The sequence below is a fragment of the Ursus americanus genome, chromosome 19 (assembly GCF_024610735.1).
Source record: "Ursus americanus isolate L20-20 chromosome 19, mUrsAme1.1.p, whole genome shotgun sequence".
In the NCBI taxonomy this organism is placed as follows: Eukaryota; Metazoa; Chordata; class Mammalia; order Carnivora; family Ursidae; genus Ursus; species Ursus americanus.
Genome location: NC_142145.1, coordinates 50,782,294 through 50,810,216, shown reverse-complemented (window position 1 = coordinate 50,810,216; position 27,923 = coordinate 50,782,294). Strand labels below are relative to the sequence as shown.

The window sequence follows — 27,923 nt, the reverse complement described above, 5'->3', positions numbered from 1 at the left end:
CGTTATGAAATTCCATTTAAAATGGAGCAGGATCATTTTGCAATCTCACTTTCATGGGATATTCAGCAGGACTTGGTGTTGGCTGTAAATATGGAAATATTGTCACTAAGGTGAATTCATTTCTTTTAGCACTTGCTTTAAATGAACTGCCTTCCAAAGGAAAGTTGGGAGGAATTAACACCATGTGTATGTGACAGCATCATTTTGTTCTGAAGAATGTTCCGTAGAACATTAAGAACCTCGTTTAGGAAAGCACCTGTCTTTTAATAGAGGAGGATTACAGTTTAAAGATCCATTTTCATGGACTGTCTGTGCTGAGTCTATAGAAGTTGTCGTTAATGTAACTGCTTGTGTACTTATTTCCCCGAGGCCGTAGAATCTAGAGTTTTATGAATTTGTATTTTAAAGAGATCTTTACTTCTTCAACTCTATTGCTAAATCTTATGTTCAATTATTTTAATTTTAAACAAAATCTTCTTTTAACTGCATGTGTAATATTCATATTTATTTATAATGGGATACATTATATTAAACATTAGTAATTAAACCTTTGAGCAGTTTTATTTTGTTCAGAAAACATTTGCTCTGTGTTATCTTTGGTAGACTTAGTCATTTCAGCTTTAAAAAGCCTCACATAGTAAAGTTTCTATAGGAAATGGAACTGTAATCATTTTTCTATACTCAACTTCACATCGTGTTCTTTCCTGCGATGTCTATATTTATGTAGGTAGGTAGGTAGGTAGCTATTCATTAAGGGCTTAATGTTTGAAGAACTCAAACTCCTTGGTAGAAACATGTTGACCTAGAAATGTTGACCTAGAAACAAGAGAGGGAAGAAAACACCAATATTTTTCCTTTGTGTAATGCAATGTAAAGGAAAAGAAAGTCAACCTAATCCTGGGGTTATTTTAGTTTTTCTTTTTTTAGACCTAGAGATAACAGGTGCAGATAATATTCTTTGAACATTTCAAAATCTTCATAATTCCTTTAGGTTGTGTTTTTGCTCTCTATAAAAGGAATAACTTTTCCCTGCTAAATAAAATATGTCTCTTTGGATTATGAAAAGTGTTGATTAAAACCCACAGGTTTAGAAATGCAATTCCATGGAATGTATGTAAACACTAGGCTTGATCTATTTTTAGTCTCTGCTTTGTAGTTAGATGTCTGGTAGTAAAGTGGAAACTATGGAGATTTATATGTGCTCAGGGCTTGGCTGACCTCAGTAGGTCTTAAGAACAATGGCCTGTTCAGCGTCAATGTGGTTGTAAGCACAGATCAGTTTCCAATTGAATTCTGAGCCAAGGGTTATAAAATAAATCCTGGAAGGCTTATTCTAAATGCCTTTATTCTTAGTCACAGTGAGAAAAAACAAACCCTAAATTAAGGTAATTCAGGAAGACAAAATGACACAAGATTATTGTTTTATGCTAGTAATCCACAAATACTATCAGAGGTTAAAGGAGAAATGGTATTCATAACTACCATTAGGCAATGGTTCTTAACTTCTATCCAAGAATGGAGGGTCTTAGATGATCTGAAATTATGTGCAAAATTAGGCACAGTTGAGAATTTGTTTTAGCTGAGAAAGATGGTAGCTTTTTTTTTTTAAAGATTTTATTCATTTATTTGAGAGCGAGCGAGAGTGAGAGAGAGGATGAATGGGGTGATGGGCAGAGGGAGAAGTAGACTCCCCGCTGAGCAGGGAGCCCAGTGTGGGACTCCAGGATCATGACCTGAGCCAAAGGCAGACGCCTAACCGACTGAGCCACCCAGGCGCCCAAGACAGTAGCTTTCACCAGATTCTCAGAGAACCCTGTGACTCAACAAAGGTCAGAACCACTGCCCTGGAAAGTCGACATATAAACATTAGACAATCCACTGTGTGCCTTGAGGATCCCTTTCTTGATGTCAATTATTATACGAAGTTAGTATGAAATAAGGCAGATGTTTACAGGGAGTGTGGTTTATGAGAATCAGCGTTCTTTCCTTTCTTTTGAGTAGGTGGATCATACATTAAGATGGAAATAATAAGTGAAATATTTGTTATACTTGATAGTAGGAATGAATAACTTTCAAAAAGCAGAGACAACACAGCATAGTTCTTGGACCACGGAGGGATTTAGAGTTGTCCCTCAACCGTCTGTAGTAATGGTAGATATTTAATTGCTTGATTCTAAACAGATTGAAATTCAACCCATATGCAAATCAGCACAGCATCCTCTATACCATTGTATCCTTACAATAACCCTGAGAGGTAGAAATTATATCTGTATTTTAAAAATGAGAAAATTAGAGACCAAATCGATTAAATAACTTTTCTCCATTGCACTAAGAAGTAGTAGAATAATGATTTGAACCCCGCTCCTACCCCAAGCCCCCCACCCTTTTCATGGGTACCCAGTGACAGTTATAATCAACACACTCCCCGTGACTTCCTGGCCACTGTATTTTTCTTAAAGCATCAATGTATAGTTTTTCATTATATATCCTTTTATTTGCCCTCCATCTGGAGAAGCCATTGAGTACCAAAATAACTAAGATTCAGAGTAGGGAACAGTTGATCCTAGGAGCATTCAGGAATGCCAAACCTGGAACCTCTCAGACTGTTTAACTTGTCACTTAGAATCAGACATAGTGACTCACAAGGAACTGTAGAAGTCAGAGTGTGGGGATGAGAAAACTGCGGCATGAATGACTTGCCTGGGGCATTCCGCCTGACATTAAATTCACCTACACTCATGTCATGTTCATCTCCTCCCCTCAGTTGTTACCCAGATAATAACCTCTTTTGAAATTACTATTATAGTTTGCAAAGAACATGCTGATGCTCCAAACAGTTCCAATTCAGACAGAAGATAACAGTGCTAAAAATAGAGACCATTAAACACAGAAGCCCTCATCTTTCATTCGCGGGTCTGATTACAGCAGAGACTGACGGGGACCTGAAAACTTGTTCCATTTCCCACCCTGGTGTGGTTTCAAAAGACATTACCAAAGAAATCTGCCTTGGGGACATTTTTGTGTCTTGACCTCAGCTGTTGGCATCAGACTAGTATCCATTTTCTGCATATTCATTTCCAGATGTTATAATGCAAAGTGGATAGTCTTTTGGGGTCAAACAGGCCTGTACTTCCTTGCAATTAGGCTTGTGACTTCAGAAGTAGTTAACCTCTCAGTTTCTTCATCTTTGAGGTGGGGAAAATGTTGGTCCCTCATGTTGCGAAGTCTAAAAGAAATGACATAAGGTACTTAGTGTAATAGCTGGCACATGGGGAATAGTCATTGAAGTTTAGGTATTGCTCATTCAGTCAACAAATATTTACTGAGTGCCTCCTGTGTGCTAAACACTGCTTGGGGTAAATTGCTGAACAAAATTGACAAAGGTTCCTGCCCTCATGGAGCATATATTCTAGCATGGAGGGACAGGCCATAAACAATAAACATAACAAAAAAACATTGATCTTTATATCATGCTATGAGGGATCAGGTATGTGGGGCAGGGGTGCAAGTCGGAATTTTAGATAGGGTAGTCAGGCCTCTTTGAGAGGCTAATAGCTGAGCAAAGACACGAAGTAGTGGAGGGAGTCATCAGAGGAAAGGTGCACCAGGCATCAGGAATAGCCACTGCAAGGTCTTTCAGCAAGGAACAGCATTGAGGCCACTGAGGGAATGGAGGAGTAAGGGAAAGAGTAGGTGAAGATGTCAGAAAGGTAATAATAACAGGGCAAGGCCAACTGTATAGGGTCTTGTGGGCCATTGTAAGAATTTTTTATTCTAAGTTAGAGGGAGGGAGCTGTGACAAAGTTTTGAGCAGAGGAATGACATGAGCTGACTTAAGTTGTAACAGGATCAGTGTGGCTGCTGTGTGAACAGACTGTTGCACAAGTAAAAGCAGGTTACCCAGGTAAGAGGCTAATGCTATAGTCCGGGTAGGAGCAGATGGGCAGTCAGAATGGATATGGTGATCTGTTAGTTATTGCTGAATTCTGAATCCCACCAGATTTTTTTCATAGGGCTTTTCAGCTCCTGTAGCCACATAGTTTTGAGGCTGTGAAGAGATCCATGTAGATTTTCTGTATACAATGAATTTTCTGAGATTCTCTTTAGGTAATGTGGTGATGGTAAAACCACATGCTTATTCTCCATTCCCAAGATCCAACAAAGTAGCTTGTCCCATTGATAGTGCTTTTTATGGCACTTAAGAAGAAAAACACCTGAAATAACCATATTGTATGGGGATTTGAGTCCACCTATAGATTCAAGTAGCTGAATCTGAATTCCAAAAAATTATTGAACCATAGACTGTTATGGGAAATGAAGTTTGCTTGTAAAGCTACTGATATATCCAGGTTGTGTATGCTTATCTTTTCTCCTCTAGAAATAGCCTTATAGCCTCTTCTCTAAGTAAAAGTTTAACTATTATATATAAGGAAAAAGCACCACAGTTCCTGGGTTACAAAAATCAATACAACGCTCTGGAATTTGTCTTCCAGAATTTAAGTGCCCAGAAAATGATGAGTTAAATTACTTCCCATATGACCGGAGAAGGTCAGAGGAAAATCTAATGAAAGCAGAAAAGCTAGTTACTTTTTTTTCCCCCAGAAATAGGCAAGTTTATTGTCAATTGCTTCTTTAAAAGGCAATTATGTTCTGAATCCCAAAGACATACCCTGAGTCCAAGGAGAGTAGCCCTCACCATGTGTCAGTCTCCTGTCCTTACTCTCACTGCTATAAACGTCTTGTGTGCATACAAAGAATTAGAAGCATCACTCCTGATAATACCAGCTTCATATAATCAGCAATTTGTAGATCCATGGAACTGTGAAATGGGTGAGGCAGGAAGAGACCAAAAGCTCATCTAACTCAAGCCCTTCCTTTTACGATACACTGAGGCCAGGAAAGATGTGGTTCATTCTCTGCTACCAATGCTTTATTACCCAAAAATATTATTTGCTGGGCCCTTTTGCAGGTTAAATTCAATTTTAGATGATACAAGATACTTACAGAATGGCATTCATCTTCCCCGGAAAGGTGAACCATCCTGTGAGAGCGAAAGCATGTCCTTTAATAAAGTAAGAATAGAAGGAGTCAGCCAAAGGTGGAAGAAGGGCAAAATGGTACCTCCCAGGCTCTGATGTGAAATGTTATCTCTGTTTCTGGCTGGTTGGGCAGCGAGGTGTAACTGAGCTTCCCCACAGAGGTCTGTGAACTCTGGAAGCCCACGGAAGCCATTGCAACAGGCTTGACCTTTTCCTCAAAGTGGGTTGGGATGTGGGTTTCTGGGCTGCCTTGTAAATAAGTTAGGAAGACTAACTTTTACAAGTCCTGGACAATTTTTAGTTTGCAGATTTAGACTTTATAAAAGGTGTCTCCTGATATTATCTTCAAGCACCCTGCATAATATAATATCAAGGAAATAAGGAGTAAACCCTTTCACTTCTACTTAAAAATAGGCCATAATCTAGATTAATTTCTAAAATAGTCAGATAAAAACTGAAGGGTATATGTAGAAAAGAACCATAAAAGATTTAAAAATCTCAGTGTTGTACTCCTCTGCCTTTTCTAGAATGCATGACTGTTGTACATTCATGTTGAGAAGTGGTTCAGACCCCCCATGGTATTTGCTTTTAGATCCTGGCTATACGTTAGCTGTGGAAAGTTACCAGAAAGAAGATAAAATGTTACTCATTAGAGGAAATTTAAATAGTGGGAAAATAAAGCAATAAATAGAAGGAAAAAATGTGGTTTTATTTCTATTTAAGTAACTGAACATTTTTTAAAAGCTTTTTAAAAATGAGATATTTCTGTGGCTGAAAGTGAAATGGAGAGGGGGAAAAGGATAAGTGTAAGGCAAATACTGCAAAAACAAACAAAAATCCCGAAGGATGGTTGTTTATTATGACACTACATGTCAGTAAATTTTAGGAGTGATGCTGATCAAACTAAATTCATGTTTATATCTTCTAAGAAGCTTTTCCTGCAAAGTACATTAGCAAAAAAGAAGGGACTCAAAGCCTCCTACTTACCTGCTAACTTTGATGTTCTCCTGAAACCTCCATTAAGTGTCGAGATGGGGGAACAAGAGAATTGAAAGGTCAGCAGAAAGTGTTGAGCCCGACATGATACCCATATCAAAGAAGGATCATTGAATGAAGTTGCTCTAGATCAAAAGTAGATCCAAAACAACCTTTTCATGAAATCCCAAAGAAAGTATTGTCTTTCAAGTTTTGCAAGAGGGAGAAATGTGGCTGATGGAAAAGTAAAAATGAAAAAAGAGACTGCAAACTTCAAGTGCTTGTTCCTGACCCTTCAGGGGGTCCTGAAGATGAAAGAGATGGAACTTAGATATGAGAAGCCCCCAGGAGGGGCTGACTAGATGAGCAAAGATAGCCAAGAAGGATGGTTTTCTAGAAGCTGACCCATAGTTTACTAAAACCACTGTGTCTTCCTTTCTTCTGGTAAACAGCTGAGCAACTTGTTGATATGCGACAGTTTGCAAATAGATATGAGGATGCAGTTCTAAAGGAAAACTGTTGTAATAATAAAAATGAGTTCAGCTCTATTGTGACCATTCAGTAAAGCCTAATGGCAACACATACATAAGGCAGCAACAAAAATTGAGTCTTTATTTTTAAGCTTTTGCACCTACCACTATGTCATCCTAGGATGACCTACTCATCTTTCAATGTCCAGCTCTTCCACAAAGGATTTCATGATAACCTCAGACAGAAATTGTCTCTCCAGCCCATGGATTCAACTTTTGTTGACACTAGTCTTTCTGCTTGTTTGCCTGCCTGCCTTCTGTCCTTCTGTGCTTTCTTCCTTGATTAACATTATACAACAGTTCAGGCCTGGTAGCATTTATTCCCCTACTAAATTGTAAAGCTCCCAGAAAGCTAGGGTCTTTAATTTATCTTCGTATCTCCCTCCCACTGTAGTCAGACACAGTATTTTGCACACAGTAGAATCCAAATAAATCTATTTCTAGAAACTGTTGAATAAACCAAATGATTAAAGAAAGTTAATAAACCTGTGAAAATTTCAGTGGTACTCTTACATACAACACAGTTTGAAGGCTATTTTTGAGTTAACCTTTCTCCTGTACCTTCTAAAATATCGGCTGGATTGTATGCTAAGCTTATGTTTTACTTTATGAGAAACCATTCAACTGTTTTTTTCCAAAGTGACTTTACTGTTTACATTCCTGTAGCAATGTATGAGGATTCCAGTTTATCCACATTAGTTATTTTCTGTCTTATTTATTATAGCCATTCTTGTGGATATGTAGTGGGGTCTCATTATGGTTTTAATTTGCACTTACTTAATGACTAATGATATTGACCATCTTTTTATATTCTCATTAACCATTTGTATATCTTCTTTGGTGAAATGCCAGTTCAAATCTTTTGCTTATCTTTTAGTTGGATTTTTTCTGCTTATTATTGAGTTATCAGAGTTATTTATTTATTTATTTTTAAAAATTTTAAAAGATTTTATTTATTATTTATTTGACAGAGACAGACAGCCAGTGAGAGAAAGAACACAAGCAGGGGGAGTGGGAGAGGAAGAAGCAGGCTCCTAGCAGAGGAGCCTGATGTGGGGCTCAATCCCAGAACGCTGGGATCACGCCCTGAGCCGAAGGCAGACACTTAATGACTGAACCACTCAGGCGCCCCCTATCAGAGTTATTTAAATATTTTATATATTTTCTCTCATTCTTTTCATTCTCTTAACAGTGTCTTTCAAAGGCCAAAACTTTCCAATTTTGATGAAGTTCAGTTCATCAGTTGTTTTGTTTTGAATCATGCTTTTGGTGTTATATCTAAGAATTCTTTGGCTAACTTTATATCATAGAGTTTCTCTTATCTTTTTTTTTAAGATTTTATTTATTATTTATTTGAGAGAGAGAGTGTACAAGCAGGGGGAGGGAGAGGGAGAAGCAGACTCCCCACTAAGCAGGGAGCACCAACACAGGGCTTGATCCCAGGGCCCTGAGATCAGGACCTGAGCTGAAGGCAGACGCTTAACCAACTGGGCCATTCAGGCGCCCCTCTCTTATCTTCTCAGAGTTTTATAATTTTAGCTTTTACGTATAGAAATTTGATCCATTTTTAATTAAAGTATCTGTGTGATATTGAGTGAAGTTCTGAATTCATCCTTTCACATATGGATATACAATTGTTCCAGCATCATTTGTTGAAAAGACTTTCTTTTCCCCTTTAATTCCTTAGCACCTTTATCAAAAATTAATTGATCATAAATAGAAAGGTTTGTTTCTCTCAATTCTGTTGCACTGATCTATATGCCTGTCCTTACACCAGTATCACATGGGTTTAATTACTGTTGCTTAGAAGAAGTTTTGAAATTGGCGAATATGTCTTCAAACTTAGTCCCTCTTTTACAAAAAATCTTTTGCCTATGTGTTCCTTCATTTTTCTATAGAAGTTTTAAGATTACCTTGTCAATTTCTACAAAGAAAAATATCTGCTGGGATTTTGATAAGAATCATTTTGAAACTGCAGAACAATTTTGAAAAATGTGCCATTTTAACAGTGTCAAGTCTTTCAGTCCATGAACATGGAATGTTTATTTATTCATATCTTTTTTCATCATTATCATAATAATGTTTTGTCATTTTTCAAATACAAGTTTTATAATTCTTTGTCAAAGTTATTCCTAAATATTTTCTGTTTTTGGCATTATTGTGAATGTAGTTGTCTTAATTGTATTTTTGCATGTATGTTGTTAGTACATAGAAATATAATTAATTTTTGTGTTTTGATTTTGTATCCTGTAACCTTCCTGAACTAATTTATTAGTACTAGCATTTTTGTGTGTATTTGTATTTCTTAGGATTTTCTACCTATAGGATTCTGTCATCAACAACTAAAGACAGACTTCTTCCTTTCAGTTTTTGTTTTTTTTTTTAACTGCCCTGGCTAGAAATTCTGATATAATGTTGGATAGAAGTATAAGAGCAAATATCATACCCTTATTCCCAATCTCAGGAGGAAAGCATTTATTTTTTTCACTCTTAAATCTGATACTAGCTATGGATTTTTCATAGATTTTTCATAGATTTTATCGCATTGAGGAAGTTCCCTTCTATCCCTGTTTTGCTGAGAGTTTTTAACATGAAGGAGTGCTGAATTTTGTCAAATACTATTATCTATTGAGATGATAGTGTGGTTTTTTCTTTATTCTATTAATATGGCATATTACACTTATTGATTTTCAAATGGTAAATCAACCTTGCTTTCCTGGTATATAAATTCCACTTAGTTTTATATTTTATATTTTGCTGGATTCAGTTTGCTAATATTGTGTGAAGAATTTCTGCATCTATGTTCATGGGGGATATTGGTCTGTATTTTTCTTTTATTATAATGTCTTTGTTTGGCTTTGATATCAGGTGATACTGGCCTTACAGAATAAGTTGGGAAGTGTTTCCCTCTCTGTTTGGAAGAAATTAGGAAGCAATTGGTATTATTTTTTCTTTAAATGTTTGATGGAATGCATCAGTGAAGCCATTAGTGCAAAGATTTTAAATTACTAATTCAACTTTTTAATTTATTATTGGTCTGTCCAGAGTTTTAATTTCTTCTCAAGCTAGTTTTGGTAACTTGAGTCTTTGAAGGAATTTTTCTATTTCACCTAAGTGATTGAATTTCTTGATATCAATGCATCTACGATATGTACTTGTGAGCCACTTAATTTCTTTAGGGTTGGTAGTGATGTTTCCTCTTTCATTTTTGACTTTGGTAATTTGTGTCTTCTTTCATTTTTCATGGTTAGTCTAATGAAAGGTTTGTCAATTTTCTTGATCTTTTCAGTGAACCAACTTTTGTTTCATGGATTTTATTTGTTGTTCTTTTTTTCTATTTCACTGATTTTTTCTCTAATCTTTATTATATCTCCCTTCTCTTTGCTTCATGTTTAATTTAATCTTTTTTCTAACTTCTAACAGTGCTTAAGTTATTAATTTGAGACCTTTCTTCTTTTCTAAGATAGACATTTAAATCTATAAACTTTCCTCTAGCCACTGCTTTGCTGTATCCCGTATATTTTGATATGTTGTGTTTTTTTTGTTTTCATGTAGTTCATTACATCCTCTTAATCCATTGTGATTTGTTTTCTCACCAGTGAGTTATTTAGAAGTATGTTGTTAGTTTCCTGATACTTGAGGATTTTCTAAATTCCTTTCTGCTATATATTCTTATTTAGCTCTTCTGCTGTCAGATAATACATTTTGTATGATTTAAATCCATTTAAATTGATTGAGATTGTTTTGTGAGGTAGCATATGAACTGTCCTGGAGAATGTTGAAAAGAATATGTACTTTGTTGCCATTAGGTAAAGTATTCTAGAAAGATCTGTTAGGTCGAATTGATTGATAGTGTTATTTAAGACACCTACATCCTTGCTGATTTTTGTCTAATTCTATCAGTTATTGGGACTAGAGTATTGAAGTTTCCAGTCATTTTCAATTTTCTGCTTTTTCTTTCATTATGTCACTTTTTGCTTCACATATTTTAGGACTCTGTTAGTAGGTGTTGTAATTGTCATGCTTTTCTGAGGAATTGACCCTCTTACCATTATGAAATGTTTCTCTCTGTCCCTAGTAATATTTTGGTTTAAAGTGTATTTTTTTTTATATTAGTATAGCCACTCTGGCTCCTTATGGTTATCATTTGCATGGTATATCTTTTTCATTCTTGTCCTTTACACATGTGTGTCTTTGAATTTTTTTTGTTTTTGTTTTTTTTGTTTTTTTTTTTAAGATTTTATTTATTCGACAGAGATAGAGACAGCCAGCGAGAGAGGGAACACAAGCAGGGGGAGTGGGAGAGGAAGAAGCAGGCTCATAGCAGAAGAGCCTGATGTGGGTCTCGATCCCATAACGCCGGGATCATGCCCTGAGCCGAAGGCAGACACTTAACCGCTGTGCCACGCAGGCGCCCCTTGAATTTTTTTTTAAGCTATGATTTTTAAGTAATCTCTACAACCAAGGTAGGACTTAAACTCATAATCCCAAGATCAAGAGTCACATGCTTCACCAACTAAGCCAGCCAGGTACCCCTATGTGTCTTTGAATTTATGGTGTGGCTTTCTTAGCAGCATACAATTTGATTTTTAAAAATCCATTCTGACAATCTCTGCTGTTCCTTGGAGTTTTTAGTCTCTTCACATTTAATAAAATTACCAAGATGGCTGGACTTATATTTGGTACTTTTGTGAGTTTTTTGGTATATCTCATATCCTTTGTTAATTTGTTCCTCCTTTATTGCCCTGTTTTGTGTTAAATAGGTATTTTAATGTACCGTTTAATTTCTTCGTTTCTTACCTATATTTTTTGTTTTCTTTTTAAAGAGATTGCTTTAGGAATTACAATACACATATTAACTTATCTCATTCTACTCCTCATTTATACTAATTTATTACTGGTAGAAATAGAAACTGTGTTCCAATATAGCTTCATTTCCTCCCCTGCCTTTTGTACTATTGTCATATATATTACAATTATATATATATATATATTATAAACCCAATAATGCACTGTGTTAACTATTGTTTTATGCAATCTTATATCTTTCAAAGAATTTAAGAGTCTAGAAATATACATATTAAATATATATAAATGTATATATATTTAAGAGACTTGACTATATATATATATATATATATATATATATATATATATATATTTAAGAGAGTAGAAATATATATTTACCCAGTTATTTACTTTGTGGTGCTCTTCATTTTTTTGTGGATTCAGATTACTGTCTGAATTTCCTGTTATTTCCTTTAAACCTGAGGGATTTGCTTTAGCAATTCTTGTAAGGCAGGTCTAACCTAGTAATTTTCTCTCAGTTTTTGTCTGGGAATGTCTTTACTTCGCCTTCCGTTTTGAGTGATAGTTTTATTGGATACCAAATTTTTTATTGAATGCTACATTAGTTTCAGGTGTACAACATAGTGATTCAACAAGTCTATACATTATGTCTGCTCACCACAAGTGTAGCTACCATTTGTTACTACATGACAGTGTTACAGCACCATTAATTATATTCCCTATGCTATAACTTTCATTTCCATGACTTATTCATCCATAATGGGAAGACTGTATCTTCCACTCCCCTTGACCCATTTTGCCCATCCTCCCACCCCCCTTGCCTCTGGCAGCCATCAGATTGTTCTTTATGTTTATAGGTCTATTTCTTCTTTTTGTTTGTTTGTTTTGTTTTTTAGATTGCACATAAAGTGAAATCAAATGGTATTTGTCTTTGTCTGACTTATTTCACTTAGTATAATGTCTTCTTGGTGTATCCATGTTGTAATGGCAAGATCTTATCCTTTTTTATCACTGAGTAATATTCCATTATATATGTTTATATATATAAAGGAATATAATATATATCATACACATATAATATATATATATATATATATATATATATATATATATATATATATATAGTGGAATGGAATATATATATGACATGTTTTTTATCCATTCATCTATCAGTGGACACTTGGGTTGCTTCCATATCTTGGCTATTGTAAATAATACTCCAGTAAACATAGGGGTGCATATATCTTTTTGAATTAGTGTTTTCATTTTATTAGGGTTAAATACCCAAAAAGTGGAATTACTAGGTCATATGATATTTCTATTTTTAATTTTTAAGGTGTCTCCATACTGTTTTCCACAGTGGCTGTACCAGCTTACATTCCTATCAATAATGTACAAAGATTCTTTTTTTCTACATCCTCATCAGTATGTGTTATTTCTTGTCTTTTTGATTCTAGCCATTTTGACAGGTATAAGGCAATGATCTCATTGTAGTTTTGATTTGCATTTCCCTGACGATTAATGATGTTGAGTATCTTTTCATGTGTTTTTTGGCCATCTGTATGCTTATTTGGAAAAATGTCTATTCAAGTCCTCTGCCCATTTTTTAATCGGATTTTTTTATGTTGAGTTTTGTAAGTTCTTTACATACTTTAGATATTAACCCCTTATCAGATATATTACTTGCAAATATCTTCTCCCATTCAATAGGTTGCCTTTTTGTTCTGTTGATGGTTTCCTTTACAATGCAAAAGCTTTTTATTTTGGTATAGTCCCAGTAGTTTATTTTTGCTTTTGTTTTTCTGGATATAAAATTTTCTATTAACTTTTTTTCAGAACTTAAATATGTCATATCAGTGCCTTCTGGGATGTATTGTTTCTGAGGAAAAGTCAACCATTAATATATTTTTCTCTTGTATGTGATTAACCATTTTACTCTTCCTACTTCCAAGATTTCTCTCTGGCTTCATCTAGGTGTGTATCTCTTTGTGTGTATCTTACTTGGGTTTGTTGAGCATCTTGGATCCATAGAGTAATAGTTTTCATCAAATTTGGGGAACGTTAGGCCATTATTTCTTTGAATATATTTTCCTACTCTTTATCCTCTTTTCAATATTACAGTTATTCATAAGTTGGTATGTTTAATATTATCCCACATATCTCTGAAGGTTTTTAAAGTTTTCTTCATTCCTTTATCTTTCTGTTTTTATTTTTCTATTTTTATTTTTAAAGATATTTATTTATCTATCTATCTATCTATCTATCTATCTATCTATCTATCTATCTATCTATCAGAGAGAGAGCACAAGCAGAGGGTGTGGCAGGCAGAGGGAGAAGCAGGCTCCCTGCTGGGCAAGGAGCCCAATGTGAGACTATCCCAGGACCCTGGGATCATGACCTGAGCTGAAGGCAGATGCTTAACTGACTGAGCCACCCAGGCGTCCCATCTTTTTGTTTTTTAGATTGGATAATTTTTATCTTCAAGTTCACTGATTCTTTATTCTTCTATCTAAAATCTGTTGTTGAGTCCCTTTAATAATTTTTTCATTTAAGTTATTATACTTTCAAATTCCACAATGTTCATTTGATCCCATTTGAGAATTTCTTTTTCTTCTTTTTTTTTTTTTTTTTAAGATTTATTTATTTAGGGGCACCTGGGTGGCTCAGTTGGTAAAGCATCTGCCTTTGGCTCAGGTCATGATACCGGAGTCCTGGGATCGAGTGCCATGTCAGGCTTCTCCCTCTCCCTCTGCCGGCTCCCCCTGCTTGTGCTCTCTCTCTCTCTCAAATAAATAAATAAATAAAATCTTTTTAAAAAAATATTTATTTATTTATTTGAGAGAGAGCATGGGTGGGGGAGGGTCAGAGGAAAAGAATCTCAGGCAGACTCACTGCTGAGTGCAAAGCCCAACGTGGGGCTCAATCTCACAACCCTGAGATCATGACCTGAGCCAACTGAGCCACACAGGTGCCCCCCTATTTTGTAATTTCTGTGTCTTTTGACATTCTCTCTTTTTTTGAGTCATTGTCATAATACTTTAATTCTTTAAACATGGTTTCCTTTATTAGTCTTTGAACATATTTATAATTGCTGCTTTGAAGTCTGTTAAATCCAACATCAGGGTGCACCCAGAGACAGTTTTTATTTAATGCTTTTTTTTCTGTTGGTGTGGATTACATTTTCCTGTTTCTTGGCATGTTCCATAACTTTTGTTATTGTTAAAGTTGTGCATGTTAGATAATATATAGTAGCAATCTGGATTCTGAATTTTCCCTTAAATGTGCTGTCATTGTGTTTTGGTTTTAATAACTTGTCTAAATGCATTTATAGAATCTGTTTACTGTGTGTGTGTAAACTGCATGTAAACTGTGTGACTGTTGATGTCTCTACTCAATTTGTTTTTTAAATTATTGTTCTCATTTTTAAGCCTGAATTCATAAGGATCACTTTGTGTTTGCATAGATTAATGACCAGTCAATGAATGGTGAGATATTGTACTCAAACAAAAGCTTTCACTCTCTGGCAGTAGATCTGTATGTACATTAGGGAGGACATTTAAAGTTCAGATAAGTTTTAAATATATACATTCTGGCTTTACTTACCTCTAGACTCTCTTGTCTGTCCTCTGTACATGAACACAGGATTAGTCAGCCAGTGATGTATGGATAACTTGAGTCCTCTCCAATTTTTCCTATGCAGGCACTGGGAGAACTTTTGAAGGCTTCCCCTGGTGGTCTTGTTTCCCAGATCTTCCTATTAAATTGCTGGCTGATCTGCCAGTCTGCTGCTTTTCCCAACTGTGATTGGAACCTGAGGCTAACTGAATTGCTGGTCTTCCCTGGTTTGTTTACCACTTAGATTGCTAGTGTTTCTCACAGCGCTGCTGGATGTGGGATTTTCAAACGTTCTGCTCCAAATCAAGGCAGCCCCCTCTGGCAGTGAACATTCTGATTGTCGTGCCTTTTTCTGCTTTGATAGAAATACCTTATAAACTGAGCCGGGGGGAAGTGGAGGGGAGAAGGCTAGGCAGAGTGCCACATAGATTCCATTGTTCATACCCAAATTTCAGTGGGTTTTTTATGAATAACTTCTTCTCGATGTAGTGTATGCCTTTGGTTGATTTCCAGAGTCCTGAATGGGTTGGTTTTGACACTTGTATCCTGTTTTATCATTGCTTTTTGGGGAGAGTAACTGCTGAAGTACTCACTCCATCATACTAGAAGTCCCACCTCTACATTAATCATTTTTAATAACTCCTTAGCAGATTCCAGTGTGAAGCCAAGGTTGAGAATCACTGGGCTAGGGTGTGATGACAGGAGGATGAATGATTTCACTTTATTCAGTAAACATTTATTGAACACCATTGGGCACTGGACACAGTGCAGATACAAAGACAACTGAAACTCTCCGTCTAAGTAGTCGTAGGCAGTGAGATAGATAGAGAAAGCAGTGATGCAATATAGCACTATAGGGATGGGTGATGCTGGGTTTGGGAGCAGCATCAGCAAAAGACAATGCCTACAGCCCATCAATTTTCTGAAACATGCCAATAGGTTATCACATTTTCAGAAAGTGATATAGCCAATAAGCAGATCCCTACTTAATGTAAGTATGAATAAAGTTACTCATCCTGGTGAACTAGGACAATTTCCCCCAAGTTATGCAATGATTACAAATATAATTTTAGGGAACTAGCATTTTATTTCATGTAAAATTTAATGAGTTTCTTAATGCTATATTTTCAATTGATCTGTGATGATTTCATAACCTGTGAATAAATTCAGGAATAACAAATCACCATGGGAGTCGTTACAGGCAGTGTGATATGCTATTATGGTCTCCAAAGTGGGGTGTCCAGAAAGGCAAACTGTGGAAATATAGGAAGAAATATTGGCACTACTATCTTTTTTTAAATCAAATTTGGTCTTTATTTTTTTTTTAAGATTTTATTTATTTATTTGACTGAGAGTGGGACAGCCAATGAGAGGGGGAACACAAGCAGGGAGAGTGGGAGAGGAAGAAGCAGGCTCCCAGTGGAGAAGCCCGATGCGGGGCTCGATCCCATCACGCCCTGAGCCGAAGGAGATGCTTAACGACTGAGCTACCCAGGCGCCCCTCAAATTTGGTCTTTAAAATGTTTCTATTGACTGAGTGTTTCATAAAGTGTGACTATTTATATAGCAGTATATGCATAGAGCATATAAATAAACAAACATATATAGGTGGCATGCCCGCAATATATTTGGATTAGGAGTACTCAGTCACAAAAGTCAGAGACCACTGGTATAGTGGTAAGAACACTGACCTACATGGGTGCTAGTCCCTACTTCAGCTACAGCTTGCTGTGTGAATACGGGCAAGTTACAAAGGCACGCTTATGTCTTCCGACTCTATAAAATGAAGAGCTTGTTATAAATATCCTTGAGCTCTCTTCCAGTTCTGGGATTTTATAAGTGGTTTTGTTCTTTATTTTCCTGTCAAGTATAATTATGAAGTTGAAAGAACAGAAGGTTACCTTTTGTTGTTGTTGTTCAGTTTTTGAATTGGATGAAGGTGTAAGTCTGTTTCTGAGTTCCTGGAATATTTCCAGAGAATATTGGCTACATCCCTTCTCTGTGGTGCTGCTGGTTGTAGATGTGATGGTGCCATACACACCATAACATTTCTTTAAGTTCTGTTAAATTTAGGCAAAAATTTAGGCAAAAATTTAGGCAGAGGGCATACCCCAATTAGTAGCAGAGTGCAAAAATTAGTACTTAGACACAGTGACAGATGTGCAAGTGCATGAATGCACACATAAATCAATCCTTAACTATTGCTTAATTTCATTGCCTTCATAAACTGAAATCAGAAAGCTTCAGGAAAACTTCAACATTTAAGCTCAGTACATAAAGAACATTAATTGTTGTTTTAATAGTTAAAAGACCCAAATAGATCCATGCATATCAAGTTTAGTGTCTACTCAGAAACTGACTTATAAGATGGAGGATTATTTTCAAAATTTAGATATAACTAAAAACCCAAGAGGTTAGCAAAACCTTATTTCATCCTTTTAAAAATTTTATTTAAATTCAAGTTAGTTGACATATTAGTTTCAGGGGTAGAATTTAGTGATTCATCAGTCGCGTATAACACCCAGTGCTCATTCCATCAAGTGCCCTCCTTAATGCCCATTACCCAGTTACTCCATCTTCCCCACCCACCTCCCCTCCAGCAACACTCAGTTTGTTTCCTAGAGTTAAGAGTTTTTTATGATTTGTCTCCCTCTCTGTTTTTATCTTATTTTATTTTTTCTTCCCTTCCCCTATGTTTATCTGTTTTGTTTCTTAAATTCCACAGATGCATGAAATCACATGGTGTATGTCTTTCTCTGACTGACGTATTTCGCTTATTTCACCCTTTGATATAAATTCAAAAAAATTTAAATTTTACATATTCTTCTTAAAACATTCTCCTCTAAAAACAATATTCAACTTTAGAATTCGATAGAGTATGATGTTAGATTTCAGTGTTCATGGATCATAACAAAATAGACAATTGATGGCTTTTTCTTCAAATAATTAGTTACACTGATTATTATATAGTTCCTTAAAATTTATGTTTCTCTAATTTAGTTTTGTTTGCTATCTTCAATAAGTGAGTTATTGCTCAGTAGTCTGTTAGTATGGTATTTTAACCTCTAATTCCTTATATGCTTTTTTTTTTTAAGGTTTATTTATTTACTTGAGAGAGAGAGAGAGAGCACAAGTGGGAGAAGCAGAGGGGAAGGGAGAGAATCCCAAGCCGACTCTGTGCTGGGCACGCACAGAGCTAAGAGCTCAACCCAGGCCTGATCTCACAACCGTGAGATCAGGATCTGAGCCTAAACCAAGAGTTGGCCGCTTAACCAACTGCACCACCCGGGTGCCCTGCATTTTTTTTTTTTATTAGTATTCAAAAGCTTGAAGAAACTGTAAAGAGCATAGCAAAGATTTTTTTTTTCTAAATACTTTGGATTTTCTAAATAATACTATATAATATAAAACATCATAATGGTTTTTGTGAAGTTTTTTGTTCCAAATAACATATGAAATGGAAACTGATGATAGTGCTATGAATCAGTTTACCGTAAAGCTCAATATTAAAAACCAGCCGCTGTGATTTACCTGTGAGGATGGAATAATCACCTTCTGGCACATTCTATGTAATAGTGCATCATTTTAAAGATTCATCTTAAAGGGAAAATGACAGAAAAAAGGAACAACAACACAACAAAAAGAATGACAAATCGTAGCTGTTTCAATGTAAATAAACGTTGAAAATATGAGCTCATGAGAATGACTATAGATCCTAGAATGAAAGTAGAGAAAAAAGAGCAAAAACAGAAAAGTGAGAGCAAAACGAAAAAAAAATGTGAATATTCTATAAATAGAAAAAAAGGAAACTCTTAAACTCCAAAATTAATTGTATTTTGCATGGTAGTGAATTAAAGAGGGGAAGAAAAATACCACTTTAACCTTAGACCTGTATTAGCACAGCCTGTACTTTGTAATCTGCTGGGGTTATAGACTGCAGTCGTTTTGCTGCTACCTGGAACAGGCAGCCAGGAACAAATTTCAGTCAGCCTTCCAACTGGTAACCAATCCTCAAGCTTGAATTCAAGGTTCTAACCTTTAGTTTTAATGCTGACCATAGACTAGGACCTAGATATTCACCCTAAGGAAGGAGCTAGTTAGTGGGAGAGGAAGAAGTTGACCACTCTCTTCTGGGGATCAAAGGCAGTAGCCCACCCTATACCCCCAGGCCCAGAGCCACTGCACACCCCGTGCTTTCTAGAAGCCCTACAGTTCTGTGCTACTTGTTTAGCAGAGGACAGATTTACTTGCATTATTACGTGTTCCTTTTGCACTATGTTTATGTTTGGCCTGTCTTCTGCTTTTGATGTAGGTCATCTCTTTGCTTTTCCGAATGCTTCTTCAAGATTGAGAAATGGTCAGGTTTGATGGTTTGGAAGTTTTCTCTGTTACAGCTGGGCAGCTTGCTCTTCCCATGCCACATCACATCCATGCTTCACTTTCTTCCCAAATTTTCTCTAGACAAGGGGACTTCTTGATACTGTTTTATTTTGGAATCATTTCAAATTGCAAGAATAGTACAGAGTTCTGGTAGAGTTCCCTATTGTGAACATCTTTCATTACAGTGTAGACCAGGGGCTTTTAACACGAGTCCATGGATTGATTTGAGAGAGTCCACGAGCTCCTGAAATTTATGCTCACTTGTATATATTTGAATGACAATGCATTTCATTTCATTCAAGAACTACACAGATTAAGATTGATTGTACTTCTGGTTTTATCAATCCTTTTCTCTAGGTTCAATCTCTGCTCTCATGTTTCCTGCCATGCTAATACATTTTTTTGCTGTTGTTTATTTAGAACACTGTCTACCTCCAAATGCACATTTGCACAATGTGCATGGGTGGATTTTTTTTGTACAACAGAACTGACCAAGGGGTTCTTTATCACGCCCCTGTAACTCTCTGAATTACTCAACACTATGTGTTCACACAAAATATATTAACTCTTGTTGGATGAACTCAGTGTTTCGTCTAAGAGAGGAGCCTGTCTACACTACATAAAAGCCTCAGAGTTGAACCTAGGAGTCCTGCATCAAAATGATTTGGTGGGGAAGGGAGAAGGGCCTCCTATCCAGAACATTTTATACTTTATCAATCCTCTGAAAAGATTTGGATAAAACATTTTTATAGCTTTCCTAAATTTTGAACATTAACTTAACAGCAAAGGATATTTGGAACTATTACAAAAACACTGCTGTTTTCCCTTGAAACTTTCAGAGGGGCGATGGGCGGGCAATGGACAAAGGTATGAAATTACCATAGACCTATTTTTTTCTTGTGTCTATATAGAGTGCATTATATGAGGTCTTTCTCATTCCACTTTAGCTCTAAAGATAAAGATAATATAACATTAGAAACCTAGGATTCTGTGAAATCTCCCCCAAGTTAAAACTTCCCGGTAGAAGCCCTTTTTAATATTTTCAATGCAGTTTTTGGTTATTACCTAATATTAGGGGTTTTGTTTCAGACTTACAGATTCCAGTCTGATGTTAGAAGATTATTCGTCCAAGTTGAGCCCCCAAGCAAAGAGAGCCAAGAAGAGCCTTCTCTCCGGGGAAGAGAAGGAAAATCTACCGAGTGACTATGTCGTGCCCATTTTCTCAGGACGGTAAGTATGCATTCTCTTCCTGGCTTTACATATTAGAAAGTGAAGAGTAAATGTTATCAGGTAATGAATAATAATTGCAACTGACATTTACTGAGTGCTTAAGTATGTACTGATTGAGAAAGGTCTGAGGAACCTGGGAACTCTGCACTGAGGGAGATATGTTCATTGTGAAAATCTGCCATCACCTAGGATGGCTACATGACAAAAGAGAATGATCAGAAACTTGGTTCTAGTTATGTAACTGACTGAAATTAGAAGGAGAGCATTGGATGCTAGTGATTGGACACTATATATAGTCACTAGAGTAGAAAGAAAAGTTCAAAACCATAAAATATTGGATAACTAAAAAAAAATCAGATGTTATATTTAAGCAGGGGGAAACCATTGTGGTTGCTAGTGCGGTTTTAATTATTATTCATTAGGAAGATAAAAATCTTAGATAACATAGACTAATTAAAAGAATGGCATCATAATTTGAATGCCTGCCTATTTGCCTTGATTTGTTTAATGTAAAAAAGATTACTGGTTATCTTGAGGCAAACTTCAAACAAAATAAGCATGAAATTACAAGTTGTGTTAATGCCAAATTTTTGTATTTATAAGGTAAACGTGTGTGTGTTCTTTTTTTAAAAAATATAAGCTTTTTTTGATTGATTATAATATCTAGAGGAATCTTGAAACCTGTTTGAGACACCAAATTAAGATTTAATGGGAACCTTCAGAGGCTTCCCTGTTTATTTTCCTTTGAACGGAGAACTACCCACAGAGCTAAGGTGATACTCAAAATGAGGGCATCCTGTCAGGGCAAATGCCATCAGGAAATTCAGGAGGCAATGACGTGGTTGTCATTGTTGGTGACCTACTTCTGGTTCCCTGTGTTTTTCTTCCCATTCTTCTCTGATAGTTCCTTTTGAAATTGTTTCAGAAGCTAATGTCATAACTGCTCTGATTCCAGTTAGGAAGGTAAGGGGATAAATGATACGCTGCTTTTAGCTTTTTCTTTGATATCTTTGATATCTCTGATTTTTTAAGTGAACTTTCCATTGAAATATGCACATATTGCTAAGTATGCTTACCCAGGCTTAGTCTCTTCACAGCTAGTTTAATATACACTGACATTCTTCATAGGAGATGGCTAGGCTGGAGGAGTAAAATATTTTATTTTCTGCTTTGTTCCCACTCTGTTTTTAAAAAAATATTTAAAAAGCACATTAACTTAGCATTAACTTACATGGCATACCTTTCCATCTCTCTACCACATGAAATGAGGCTTCTCACTTTCAGTGACTTCTTTCTTCTAAATGAAACCATTTTGTCTCCTCAAGGCCAGTCTCAAGAAATGATCGTTTACAAAACAAACTGTAATAAAAGAAAATGCAAAGAAAAATTTATCTTCTTGGTTTTATTTCTAGTTCTCCTTTTCTCCTTTTTTAATATGGATCCATCTCCTATATTCTACTACTGTGTTGAAAGTAACACTTCATAATGGTGTTGACAGTATTAACAATCTAAGAAGGAGATGGGGGGATAAATGAACCTTTGTTGAGTACCACTTGTTTTTTGAGAATCTAACTAGATGCTTTATATAAACTATCTTGCTAAGTTCTCAATACAGCCCTAGAGATGTATTAGTATACCAATTTATGGACAAGGAAGTTAAGGTTCAGTGACTTGCTGAAAGTTACATGGCTGGCAGTGGAAGAGCTGAGTCAGCTGAGGATTGGCCAATGCAACCTACACTGCACCCTGTGATTATAGTATGTTTCTGGGAAACACTGTTTCTTCTGGATGGCACTTGAAAATTTCACTTCTTGTACTCAGATAAATTAATTTTGTGTCACTAACAAGTTTTTGAGTTGAGATAGAGTATTGAGGAGGTGTGAAATTCATCTTAAATTTATAGCACTATAGTTTTGTCAACATGGTAGCATCATATTCTTGCTTTTGTACCCAGATTATAGCAGTGTTATCACCGACATACACTTACATTTACTTAAAGAAAAATATTCCTGCTATCCTGGGTTAAAATATTTTTTAAGTGTATTTCAGGTCTCATGTCAAATAATTACAGTCTTCCTGAGGTTTATTTTATTTGCCATGAAAAAGGTAAGACCAGGACTTCATTCTGCCCTCTAGAGCTATGTCACCTTAGAGGCAATGTGAGCTTAAACTTAAAGTTCTCTTATTTAAGAATTGTCTCAACTCAGGGGAAGACTAGCATAGATTTTATTCAAAATCTATTATTATATATATCGAATCATATTTCAAAGATCATTTCAAATCTATTATATATTTACCTCTATATGGAATTCCAAGCAGATTCTCATGACGATTTGTCTTGTATTCACTTATTAATTCATTCACTTCCTATCTCATTAAAAAGAAATTAGAGATAATTATTTCAGGACACTAAACTGAAAATCTTCCATCTTCCTTTTTCTAAAAATTATAGCGGATATATTACTCACTTTCTTGGTAAAGACTACCTTATTAATATTTGGAGAGATAGAGATAAGGAAAAAGAAATTAAACTTTACTAAGTTTAATGAGAAACGAAATGGACTAATCTTGTCTACCAGATGTTTTAGTAGAATTCCATGAGAAATTTCAGACTTGGGCAAATATTGAGCTCTGTTTTTCAGCAAACTACACAGACTCTGGTACCAGAAATTTATAAACATAATGGCAATATTTACTTAATTTTGGAAGTAATTATTCTTATTAGAAAATCAAAGGGAAAGTTCAACCTTCAGAGGTCTAAGGAGACTCAATTTCAAGAATATCTTCAATATAATCATTATACTTCCTCATTGTTGGGCTTGACCACAAAGGAATTGAAGGAGGTTAAAAATAATCTACATTTTTAACAACATTAATAAATAATAGCACAATTTCTATCATAAACTACTACATTAGGCACAGCACTTTTGGATGTTACCACTCACTTGCCATCATCATTAATTATGAATAAAAATAAGTCACTTTGATAAACATCACCACTTCAAATGCAATTTTGGTCATTTTTTTTCTTATCAGGGCTATGTGCAAGCACAAATAAAGATTGTTGTTAAATATGTTTACACACACACACACACACACACACACATGCATGCACAAATAACCTTTAAAAACCTCAGTAGGCATAAGGATCTCATGTAAATTTAGAATTTATTTATATGTGCAACCACTCTGGGCAGTGCATTATATCAGCTGAGTTATAGAATCCAGATCAAGCACATAGTCCCATACTGGGATCACAGGCACACATACGATATCTCATTTTACAATATCATCCTTTCTGGAAGGAAAGTCATAACTTAATCTTTTATTATAGACTAAATCCTGCTTAAATACCCTAAAGAAACCAATGAAGTGACCTTAAGCAAGTTATCTTATTTCTCTGAGCCTTGTTACCATATGTCTAAAATAGAAATGATAGAGTTTACCTCATAGGGTTATTGCAGGCATAAAATGAGATAATGTATGTAAAGAAGCACTTGGCAACACCGTGACCATAGTAGGTATTATTATCGTTGTTACCATTATGGGTTAAGGTAATGATCACTTCTCTATGTGAAGAGTTAGCTCCTGATTTACCAGGTTTTTCTTTGTCAGGTTTCTTTAGGCACGGTACACAATGTCTAAGTTCTGATACTTTGAACTTAGTAAAAATTAGGCAATCCTATCACAGCCATCCACAGTATCCATGTTTTGCTCTTATTATATTTTAGCCAAGTGCATGTCAGTGGAATTACAGATACGGAAGAAGAAAGAATTAAAGAAGCTGCTGCTTACATAGCCCAGAGGAATCTTCTTGCTAGTGAAGAAGGAATCACGGCATCCAAACAGTCCGCTGTATCCAAACAGTCTGCTGTATCCAAACAATCTGCTGTATCCAAACAATCTGCTGTATCCAAACAGTCTGCTGTATCCAAACAATCTGCTGTATCCAAACAGTCGTCAGCATCCAAACAGTCCTCAGTATCCAAACAGTCTACATCCACTCTTCACCAGGAGGAAGCTTTTGAGAAGAAGTCAAGGAAAGTAGCAATTCGAGAGAAGGCAGAACGCCTGTCGCTGACAAAAACAGTAAGAAAACCCAATTTAATGTAATTTATAAATGCAGAGATGCATGTAACATTATGTGTGTGTGTACGTATAGATTTATTTGTTCTGAATGAAGAAATACATAGCCTTATGGGGAACAAAACTAAAGAAAACAACATCAAAATGTATACGGGTCAAAGAAAGACAGACTTAGTAGTTTTAAACTCCATGAAATTTTAGGTTCTACAGAAATTATGGTTCTACAGAACCTTAAGAAATCCACCTTAGGGGAAAGTAAAATATGTTGCTGAGGCATAGAATGTTAAAAATTAAATGTATCTTTTTAAAAGGGGAAAAGACAGGTGCCTGGGTGGCACAGCTGGTCAAGTATCTGACTCTTGATTTCAGCTCAGGTCATGAACTCAGGGTCCTGGGATTGAGCCCTGTGAGGAGCCCTGAGTGGAGCCGGAGGTGGGGTTCCATGCTCAGCGCAGAGTCTGCTTGTTCCTCTCCTTCCCCTTCTGTTGCTCCCCCTCCCCTTGCTTAAATAAATAAATAAATAAATAAATAAAATCTTTTTAAAAAACAGGGAAAAAGAGAAGGCCTTTGGCCTAAAAGCAAAAGTAAGCCTCCAAGTGGAAAAATGATAATTTGGGTTTTTATTTGTTATTTTAGTAGCACAGGTTACTTTGATTTCATAATATTTTGATTTTTTTTTATAGTTAGAAGAAACCGAGGCATTTCATAGAAAGTTGAATGAAGATCATCTTCTCCATGCTCCTGAATTTGTCATTAAACCTCGTTCCCACACTGTTTGGGAGAAAGAAAATGTAAAATTACATTGCTCTGTATCCGGCTGGCCAGAACCTCGTGTCACATGGTATGTTATCTATATGAAAATTACTCGTAGAATCTATTACACAAAACTAATTTTATATCTAGTGAAGATATTCAGCATTGTGAATATGCAAGAGTCAATGAAAGTACCTATAAGTTTGTATAGATTTTTTATATAGTGAGGAAAGGATACCAGGATGAATATATTATAAATGAGAAGAAAGAACAGTCTTGTGTACATTATGATATATTATGATACTTCATAATCCTGTTATAAAAGGGGTCTTTATCTTACACAGTATTAAAATGTAGTAAACGTACTTACATACAAAGAAAATATATGGCCATAACTGCTATGGGACATAACATTTAAATAAAAATTTGCTCCCATGCAGTATAGGTATTATTTTGTGACCAGAAGCAATACTCTTTTAAAAAAAAGTTAAAACCCAGAGGTCTTCATCTCTGCTCCTCAAGTGAGCTGAGGTCTCAACATGCTCTCTAAAGCCAAATAAAAGAGGGAACTGGATGAAAGATATTCCTTAGTACAGGGTCTTAAGAATTTTCTTTCCATAAAAAATAAAAATTAAAATTAAAAATTTAAAAAAAAAAAGAATTTTCTTTCCATAAAGAATAAGCACCCATTTTCTCTTTCCATTGTATATCGTATTAAAATTGTCAATGACTTCATGATCCCTAAACTCCAAACTTTCCTGTTATATGTCATGTTACCTGCCACAGACAGCAGAAGTATGAATATGGTGGAGCCAACCTCAAAAGATGTTTTCTAATTCCCTGAAACGGGTATTTTGCATGCTGTTTCCTTATCCTCAGGAGTGGTGGTAAATGCACCCTATGTTGCAATATAAATGCTACATGGAATGTCATTGCCACTGGCAGAGGGCCTGATTCCTTCTTTCTTGTCCATTATCTCTGTTGGTTAGACACCTGGCTAGGACCAACATGTCCTTGACAAGGGACATGTTTTAATGAAGATGAAGTTTAAAAAAAATCAATTTACAAGCTTTAAAGTATAAGGGTATCTATATGAAGCTAGGAATCAGTCAATCTTGGCCCCACCTTTCTCTGTGACTATGGAGTTGCATACTTTGGCCCATTAAAGGGATATTTCCTCTTAAGAAACTGATAACTTCCCACCTCATAAAAAAAACTCCAAACTTTCCAATTGAAATGTGTGAAGAACAACAAATTTCTAGCTCTAAGAAATATTATTTGGTCATTAAGAAATTCCTCTTCCCTTATGAATTAAAATGCACTACTGATAAATGAATAATTGGAGTCCTTAATCAAGTAGATATATTTATTGCAAATATTCTTTTTTCCCCCTGCTTTTTAAAAATTAGAGTTAAAGACGATTTTCAAAAGGATACAAAGGAACTTCTGGGAGATAGATACTAATCTCTTAAGCATTTTTTTTTAAATTAAATACATACCTGCTAAAATATAACACAACCATGCCATGTACCACTGATGGTGTTACTGAGCCAGAGTGATGTGTTTTCACGAAGGCAGAGCTCAAATTCTGTCAGATATTAAACTCCTGTGTCATGTTTTGTTGGCTGGAAAAGGAGTGATTTAAAAACAAGCAAAAAATCTAAAAACTCCCCACAAAAATATGAGATGACTAAATTGTCAATTCTTTGAATTCTAGTTAAATTGGAAAATAGAAGTACTGTCAATTTTCGGTTATTCTCACTAATGGAGCTGAGAAGTAGTATGATTGGCTCCCCAACTCTTTCACATCTGGCTTTGAAATTTTTTTTTTCTTAACAGTGAACTATATCCCAGGGGCTCGTTTTAAACAAAAATGGAGATACAGACACAATATTTGACTCAGGAACGATTGGGAAGCTGTTCGTTTACTGGAACAAGTCTTCTCAAGTTCCTAAACATCCTTTAGTGCTTGGAGGAGACAACTCCATTCTTTATAAAATTCTCCCCATAGGGATAGATCAGAGCATTTCACAGAAAATCCTGTTGCCTTGCAAGCCAAGTGGAAAGTAAATATGAAAACAAAAGAACCAGTGGGCCACTAAGAAAATAGTGAACTGTACTTCAGAGAGCAAGATTTGCCCCTGGATAAGGCTTAAATTTAGACAGTCAGCTAGCAGGTAACTGAAAATTAGCTATGGCAGTAAACAAGGTCAGATCCAGGTTTTGTGGGGCACGAAGCTCATACAATTTGGGGGCATTCTTTACAAAAAAGAATGTTAATAATAGAAATTAGTCAGTGAGCCTTGAGGAGACCTGTGCTGGTGAGAGATGCTGAAACTCTGTTGGCCTCCAGGTAAACCCACCCCTGGGAGTAAACCTCTGTATGGGCTTCATGTACCTTCCTGGGTATGCTGCCTTTTAAAAAATAATCATTAAACGAAGCTCTGACTTACTTCATAACACTGGCACAGAGTACCCTGTCTTCAATAAGCATGCGTCCCCTCAA

The 27,923-nt window shown here is 35.7% G+C and overlaps 1 protein-coding gene across 3 annotated transcripts in view; it reads left to right on the top strand.

The window, feature by feature from the left end:
* The window catches only part of MYOM1 (myomesin 1), a 147,512-nt gene that overhangs the window by 21,173 nt on the left and 98,416 nt on the right, over positions 1-27,923 (top strand). For all 3 annotated transcript variants that reach the window (XM_087869948.1, XM_045781841.2, XM_045781842.2), the window contains 3 exons: positions 20,438-20,578; positions 24,310-24,667; positions 25,348-25,505. In XM_087869948.1, coding sequence (XP_087726074.1) covers positions 20,438-20,578; positions 24,310-24,667; positions 25,348-25,505 — 657 coding nt within the window. The remainder of the gene's footprint in view (positions 1-20,437; positions 20,579-24,309; positions 24,668-25,347; positions 25,506-27,923) is intronic.